This window comes from Ammospiza caudacuta, chromosome 4 (assembly GCF_027887145.1).
Source record: "Ammospiza caudacuta isolate bAmmCau1 chromosome 4, bAmmCau1.pri, whole genome shotgun sequence".
Classification (NCBI taxonomy): Eukaryota; Metazoa; Chordata; class Aves; order Passeriformes; family Passerellidae; genus Ammospiza; species Ammospiza caudacuta.
The window spans coordinates 54,536,306-54,544,761 of record NC_080596.1 but is presented as its reverse complement, the minus strand read 5'-3'; the positions used below and the strand labels follow the sequence as shown (position 1 = coordinate 54,544,761).

The 8,456-nt window shown below is 47.7% G+C and overlaps 1 protein-coding gene across 1 annotated transcript in view; it reads left to right on the top strand.

Moving 5' to 3' along the window:
- The first annotated feature begins 1,576 nt into the window (after positions 1-1,576).
- Positions 1,577-8,456, top strand: part of LIMCH1 (LIM and calponin homology domains 1) — a 174,895-nt gene continuing 168,015 nt past the window's right edge. Inside the window, exon 1 of the mRNA XM_058802919.1 lies at positions 1,577-1,822. Coding sequence (XP_058658902.1) covers positions 1,727-1,822 — 96 coding nt within the window. The 5' untranslated portion in view covers positions 1,577-1,726. The remainder of the gene's footprint in view (positions 1,823-8,456) is intronic.

The following is an 8,456-nucleotide window of genomic DNA, read 5'->3' as shown; positions in this document are numbered from 1 at the left end:
ATAAGTATTTCAAAATACACTTCTTATTTATCTTTAAATATTTGAGATTAGATTTCCCATTCATCTAGTTTTTGTCTAGTTGCAGTTCTCACAAAAATCCCTATAAACCTTATATCCTGTTTTTAGGCCCTTTGTTACTCCAGCATATTTGAGGCAATAAACAAAGACCAAAAAAAGGTAGCAAACAATAAAGACAAATTCCTAGAATGGAAACAGAGTTAAATATATACACTTTCGTGGTATATTTATATTTTAAGAGTTGGCAATTTTTGTTGACTTTCAAAATAAACAAGATTTAAAATCCCAGCTACTGAACTGCAGGGAAATAAGGCCCAAACTAAGGGCACGTTGAAAAGTAGATCCTACAGTTTGCTTCTTGTCAAAGTTTGTTGACACCTATCACAAGCTGAAGCAGTGGCCAGCTACGACCCCTTCAAAAAAACCTTATTAGTAGGGGTTAAAGTTCGCACACCTGCATTGCCAGCACACAGATACTTTTCTATGCTTTCATAAATATAAGAAAGCAACTTTAGCTCATGTTTTAAACACCCGTGAGAGGAGATTTTTAGGATTTGTCTTTAAAAGACTGGGTGAAAAAAAAAAAATTCTGTTTCTAGAAACTTCTATGCTTAACCTTAGGCTAAAAAGCATCTGCTTGATCTGGGACTACTCACACCATGTAAGTTAGGCATGCAAGTCTCTGCAGGACAGAGTTGGATTTCTTCCTCTGCATGAAGACAAAACCGGGAAGCATTCATCATGGTTTGTATTTTCAAGCACACCTTGATGCCTGCTCTGCTTCCCAGGGAAGACTAACGCGGTCCCGCGCTGTGCTGGCCCTCCCGCGTTTTAGCCAGGCCGGTGTGGCCCCTCGGCAGCCACCCGAGGCTCAGCCAGCCCGGGGCGATGTTCCGCAGTGCCTCAGAGGCACCTGCCGGGCCCCGCTCCCGGCGCAGCGGCCCCGGCCTCGGGCAGGTGGTGAGAGCCGGCCGGGCGAGGGGCAGAGCGCCTTCCCGCCGCGGACATGGAGGTTCTCGGGCGCTCTCCGGAGCAGCATCCATTAATGAGGTGTTTAAGGCACCAGCCGCCAACAGCAACACACCGTGGGCGGCTCGGTGCCCCCCGAGAGCTGAGGCGGGGGACTGGCTGCCCCCAGAGCAGGGGAGCCTTGCCATCGAGTCCCCCCTTCCCGGGAGCAGGGGTGAGGGGAGCGGCTCTGCCCCAAGCAGGGGGAGCGCCTTTCCATCCCCGTCCCCGTCCCCGTCCCCCACGGGGGTGCCCGAGTCCCCCGCCCACCCCCGGCCGCAGCGCCGCCCGATGCGATGCTCGCGGCGGGGAGGCGGCGGCGCGGGCATTTGCATGGGCTGAAGGCAAAGCGGCTTCGCCCGTCTGTTTTATTTTTAGCTGGCAGCTCAGGACAGCGCAGCGCAGCTCCGCTCCGCCGGCGGGGCGGGCGGGGCGGCAGCCGAGGGAGGACCGAGCCGGCAGGGCGGGCGGGCGGACGGGCACCGGCGGAGAGAGGTTACCGCAGGCGAGCTGCAGCCAGCCGGGCTGCGGAGCGCCGCCGCCCCCGGCTCCCGCCCCGGCGGCTGCGAGCAGGGAGAGGCAGGGACAGACAGGCAGCGGCCTCCGGCGTGCCCTCGCTGCGGCCGCGGCTCGCCCCGGGCCGGCGACTCGGTGCCTGGCTGTTCCCCCGCCGCAGCCGCGGCGCGCCGGGGCCCTGCAGATGGCCAGTCCTGGGCTGGAGCTGGGAGAGGTTCAGCCTCCTGCCGAGCCCCCGCAGCCCGAGCTGGCCTTCACCGAGGCTCAGAAATGGATCGAGGTAAGCCCGCGGGATGGCAGGGGTGCGGGCGCCTGACCCCATCGGGGACGCCCCGCGGGACAACCCGGTGTCCTTCCCTCCCCGCCACGGTCGCTGTCCCCCCCGGGACTGTGGGCGTTTTATTCCACGTTGATCTCTATGTTGATCTCTATCCCGGCCTCCCCGCCGCTCTCCCCAGCTTTCCTCGCTGCGGGGCCAGCAGCCGGGGCCGAGCGAGCCGCCGCTCAGCCCCGCGCAGGGTGCGCGCCTTTGGATGGCCCCTACCCCCCCCTTCCGCCGCTTCCAAACTTAATCTGCTAATCGCATTTCCCCGCCCCGGCGCTGGGATGAACGGACCCGGCTGTAAACACGAGCCGGGCAGGTGCGCCGAGCCGCTCTGGAGGGGCGCGGATGCTCCCCCGGCCCCGCGGCCCCCGCCCGGCCCCGCGCCCCGCCGGCTCCCCGCGCCTCGGGCGGCAGCGGCGGCCGCGCAGGGAGCGCTCCGCAGTGCGCGGAGGGGCGGGCCGGCCCCGCTGCCAGCCCGGGGACAGCCCTGCTGCCCCTGCTCCCGTCTCTCGGCCCACCAAGGAGAGAGATTTAGTCTGGCTGTTCAAGCAGGGCAGAAAAAATAGATGTGCTGGCTGTTTCCTCGCGCCGTAAAACGGAAAGATGGGCAGGTGGTGGGTCAAATTTAACAGTTAAATATTTTGGCTTGTGCCAATAGAGACGCTGAAAATAGCTCTCCATCTGATTTCCGGTACAGAACATGTGTGAAGGTGGCATAAACCCAGATACCGGGGTAGCTGCTCCCTTCAGCTGAGGGCTTTGAATTTAATCTGCAGCTTTTAGAAAGCCTCAGTGGATTCTCTTTCCTGAAAGTGACTAGGCAAAAGGTTGTAAAAATCCTTGTGACTTTAAGATTCTGTGAAGCCCTGTGAATTTCAGACTGTGATGTTTTAGTCCAGTATCAATTGGAAAAGTAATGCTGTGTCAGTCTTCAGGGAACTGGCCCTGACATAATACGAATCTGGCTGGTGTAGGACCAGAGGCAGAGGAACCACGATGAATGTGAAAAGAAGGGCTTTTGTGCCAAGGAAAGGTGAGCATGCAGCTTGGAAAAGTGAAACGCACGTAAACACCATTTGTCTTGGGAAGATGAATACAGCAGTTTCTCTATAGCCTTCTTTATGACTGAGGACCAAGGGAGAGAGGCACGTGACTCCATCATACATATGCTATAAACATACCTTGTGACCATGAGTCCTGCTGACTGCCAATGAAGCCAAGAACTCAATGGTGAAGCAGTTCTCTGTAGATAACAAAGCTGTCATCAGCCACTCCAGGCATGATAATAGTTAAGGGACTGTAAGTCTTCCTGTATATTAGAACAGAACCTTGTGGGTCAGGCAGAAGCTTCCCTCTTGGGCAGTTTATTCCACAGTTCACTGTAGCAGGAGGTCTCATGCCTGCTTCTTGTGCTACACAGGCCCTGGTGAGCAGAGCAGGAGAGCTCTTTAAGTTCTTTGTCCTCCATGCAAGTCCAAGAGTTCAATATGTACAGGGGAAGCTGTCAATAACTTCTTGTGCTTCCTCCTTCCTCTTTAACATCCTCCAAATGTTAGAGCATCATCTGCTTGATGCCTGAGTGACAGAACTAATGTACTGTTAATTTTGCAGCCGTCCCCTTGCCTGAGGGGAATGTGTCAGGAGCCTGGAGCACTGCCACAGCTGTGGTGTGAGAGGGAAGCATCTGCCTCTCCAGCAATGCCCAGAGTTGGTGCTCCCACTAAGAGAAAGAAGGAAGAAGCTGCCAGTGAAGCAAATGTGGCTTAATTTGCCTAACATATCGTATTTGCTTTTAATCCCAGTTTGGCTTAAGCTCTGGAGCATGAGTGTTATTACCTCTTCCAAAAATCTGGTCAGCACTTACCCTTCTAAATCTGAATGGTTTGAACTGATGGAATTCTGCAGAACTTGATATGCTAGTGCAAAGTTATCGAGAAGCAATGTCAGTCTTAAAAAGAAATAAAATTTAAAAAATAGGAAATGATAAGGTATCAACAGTCAGTGTGCCAAGCCCTATCAATTTGCATGAAAGGCAGAAATGGGGGTCATGGTGTGTCTGACTACTAAGTCCATCTGCTTCACCTGGCTCTGTACTTGTCTCTCACCAGTTTATTCTCTGGCCTAAAGATGTTAGGAAGTGTCCAGTGTGTTGCGTCTTCCAACTCCCCTCTGACTATTTAAAATTACATCTCCCTCAAATGAAAAGAAAAGAAATTTTTATAATTGCAAGGAGACCTATTGAACCTGTAGTATGGAGCAAACAAGCTAGTGAGAATGTTAGCAGTGTAAGACAGCTTAAAATCTGTCATAGGCTGTAAAATACTGCCATACAAGGAAATTAAAGTAGAAATGGACAGATTGGTAACTCTTTCAGCTTACTGTGCATTTTTATTTCTAATGATTAAGTTGTCTGACTTGCTTGTTCGATTCTCATCTGGTTTAAATCCTTGTGTGAGGGCTGTCACTGTTGTTGTAGGGCTGCAGAAATCCACCCCGTGGTCTGCAGTACATTTCTCCTGTGGTAGGACTGGAAAAAGAGGCTTCTCCTCCTCTTGCAGATGGGCAGCCAGGACATTAAGTTATGAGTGTTTAGATCTGCAAGGATCAAGGAACTTCGTTCCATGCTCCAGAGGTCTTAGGGGTCCTGTTTTTACTCCTTGGGTCTGTCACCTTTCACCAGAGATGGTCTTCTGGGTGCCACAAGCCTTCCTTTTTCTCTGCCAGCACTACTTTAATCTGGATGCTGCAGTGTAGAGTGGTCTAAATTACACTGAAGTTTTGGTGGATACCTTTGGGTAGAAAACCAGGGTTCAGTCTTGCTTAATTTTGCATAAATATCAACTGTGCATCCCCCTTGTAACAGCAAACTAGTCTATTAGTTTAGTTTAGCTTGGCATGTACTACTTAAATGAAGAATGCCCTCCTAATGATGAAATGCACCTTATTAGTAGCACTCAGAGGAATTAAAATAAAGGCACTGAATGAAAAATCCTGTGAGAGAGCTACATCAGTCTGCATTATTAAAGGTGTGGTATCTCATTTCAATTAATGTGTCTCAGTTTCACTGAAAGAATATATCAACCTTGTAAAGCCTAGTGGCATACTATAGCAAAATAACAAATCTAATTTAATCTAATGGCCTGCAGTCTTAAAATATCAAGGTTCTGTGTGTGTGTGTTTAATCTGGAATAGGTGGTGGTTGAAAGAACATCTGTATAAACAGAGTTATTCTTGCTGTAAAGACTCATAGGAGAATAATACGGTAATAAAGTCACATTTAATACTGGTGTAACTCCTCAGGGTATTGTTATCTCCTCATCGTGCCTCCTAGCCTTGCCTCATTAATATGCTCTCTCCTCACTGCTGAGACGTGGTTCAATTAGGGATGGTTTTTCCATAGATTTGAATTCCTTAGAAACTTTGCTAGCTGATAACAAGACTTCCTTCATAGTTGTATGGCAATAATAAACAGGTTGAGTTTTTCTGTCCATTGTGACCAGTGCTTGACTTTTATCGTTCCCTCTAGATGTGTGTAAGCTAAACCCCATCAACTTCTAATAATCTGCTGCTTTTTTCTTATATACATTCCCCACGAGAATTCTTGTGTTAGGGAGAAATTTGCCTACCAGAGAAGTTTGTTGGGTGTTTTGTGTCTTCTTTTTGCCTTCTAGCATAAACACCCTTTAGATTTTTGTATTTAAGGTGATGTTTTAAGTTGGTAACAGTGGTACTGCTTCTAGGAGAAGCTGTAGGACTATGTGCATTCCCTAGTGCCTCTGGATGTGCCACAACATACAGAAAAATAGGCAGGCCCCTCCTGCCCTATCTTGTCTATGGAAGAGTGTGAGAGGCATAAATTCAGGGAAGTGACTCAGGAAAATAAACTTCATGTGATTTGCTTGAGCCGGGAGTCTAGAAACAAGGTTTCTATAGGGTTTATCTCAACCAGAGAGGAGGTTCCCACTGCAAAAATGTAACTTAAAAGGAGTTGAAGGTAATTCATTGAGCAAAATCTTTCCTGATGGTGAAGGACTTGTTTGGAGTATCTGCAGCAGTGTCCTGGAACTTGATTAATACACAAGTTTGTTCATATGGGCTTCAGAATGCAGTATGGCCTTTGAGGGGCATCAGAGATAAAGCTCTTTTGGTGAAATGTATTGGGGAAGCTGACTGATTCACTCAGTGTACAAGCAACCTGTGTCCTGCAGGAGTGTTTCTATTTCCAAACATGTGTAGACATCTACTCTTCTGTGAAGCTGATCCTGGGATCCTTGAATAGGGACACCAGTTCATTTGACCACTGACACAGTTCCTAGAACGCTGGTGCCTGTAGTCAAACTGAGGCCTTTGGGTGCCTCTACAGTCATGCCATTATTTGGATAGGAATTCATTAAATACAGCAGACATCTTCTCCAGCAAGCATTTCCAGAGACTTCAGTTGAACCACTTTATGAGAGTATTTAAATACAACCATTTAAGCACAGAATGTTGCACCAAGCTCTAAAAATGAATGGTTTTATTAATCAAATATTGTTGAATAGTTATTGAATGAGCCTCCAAGCAGTGTTTGCAGGTCAAATTTCTTAGCCTTTAGCCTTTCTTTCTTTTGAGCTCTTTTTCTTCTGCTGGAAGAGTGTCTTACCTATATACTTTATATAATGTATTGGGAATTAATTTATTAAAGTGAGCAAGTGTATTCACTAGAAGAAATGTATGCAAATGTTAGACAAGTAGCTTGATGTGTGGACAAGATGAAGTATAGACCAGAAGAATCCTTCCCATGGTGTTTGTAAGGTAACCATGAAGAACCAAAAGGTGTGTGGTTGGTATCAGGCCCTAGATGTATGTGAATGCAGGACAGCTTTACTGTGATTACAGGGACTGGACCTGGAGAGGAATTCTTCACTGCTATCTCTGCATCTCCTTCTGGGCAGCGTTCAGGGACTGCAGGCAGGACAGATGGGATGCTCTTCATTCTGGCTCAGTTAGTAATTTGGTGGAATGACAGCTAAATTGACTTAATGGGGGTGGTAGAACCCACCCAAACTCTCTGACCCTGTCAGACTACCACCTTCTAGAAATTTTTTCCCCTCCAGTTGCCTGGCAGTTGACCTCCAGTGCTGTACACATGAACCCAGTTCCCTTGTCATGAGATCTGTTTAAGCCATGCTACAAGTAGTGCTTGGCACAGGGCTGAAAATAATCAGAACAACAATACTAGTGTTGAAGGGATAATATCAGGAAAAGCAGGACTGAACTCTTAATAGTCTCAAACCTGAATTAATTTCTACTTTCAGTATTGAAATTTTAAAATAGGTGAAAGATCTGACCTTAACACAGTCTGGGATGCCGTTATGCAGTTGGTGGTGGAGACCAGTTAGCACAGTTCTGTCATGTCAGTGGGCTTGTTCTGCTGGTAGTTACATTTTTTAAAATTACTTTTTTAAAGGCAAACTTTGGTGCTCTAGACAGGAAGGTAAAATCTTTTCCAAGTATGGAGTTTAAATAGTAGGTTGATACAGCAGAATTTTCTAGCTTCTAAAATGTTTTGTCTTATCAGGTTATAAAAACTGCATTATCTTTTGTTTGGAAAAATCTAGCAGTCTAGGAGCTTTTCATCCATGGATGAAAAATTCTGTGCATTCTTTTCTGCAAACATTCCAAGAAGAACAACTTTCTAATGAAAAAGACATTTATGGAGTGAAAGTGTCACTCAAGAGGACAGCTGCATGGGGCGAAATATGAATATTTTTGTGTGCATGCCATGAAGATCTAAGCTTTCCCTCCTTCTCCTTCTCCTTCTCCTTCTCCTTCTCCTTCTCCTTCTCCTTCTCCTTCTCCTTCTCCTTCTCCTTCTCCTTCTCCTTCTCCTTCTCCTTCTCTTCTTCTCCTTCCAATATTATCACTTAAAGACAGAAGTCTTGCCTCACTCAGGCCCTTAGATGACAATGAGTACAGCAGATACCATGGCACCAGGAACATGACATTAAAATTGATAGCTGAAATTCTCCCAGCTATGTTAACTACTGCTGTGGGTGAAAGGGTTGTGGCCTTGAGACAGAATGTGAAGAACAGTAATGTACCACAGCTTAAAATAAACAGCATAAATGTAATTCCTGTACCTGAGACAGGGTGAGGACTGACTGCTGGGGCAGCAGCTCTGATGGAAAGGACTGGGGCAACCTGTGGGAAACAGGCTGGGTACAAGCCTGTGATGTTCTGCTAGAAGAAGAGGCTACTCCTTCATGATCTTCTGGAGCTGGTAGTGATGGAGGTGGTTGTTTGCTCCTGTTTGGCACTTGCTAGGCCCCTCTTGGAATACTGCATCCAGTTTTGGAGCCCAGAGTGTGGGAGGGACATTGGTAAGCTAGAGGAAACTGAACAGGGAGCCCCCAGGCTGGATTGGGCTGGAATACTGTCATGAGAGAGAGTGTGATGGAGCTGGGCTTCTTCAGGAGAGGTGGCTTTGTGTGGATTTGGCAGCAGCATCGCTGTACCTGTGAGAAGGTTTTTGAGAAGACAGATTCAGGCACTTCAGCGAGGTATGTGACAGGAAAATGAGATACTTGTCATAAATTAAAATACGAAA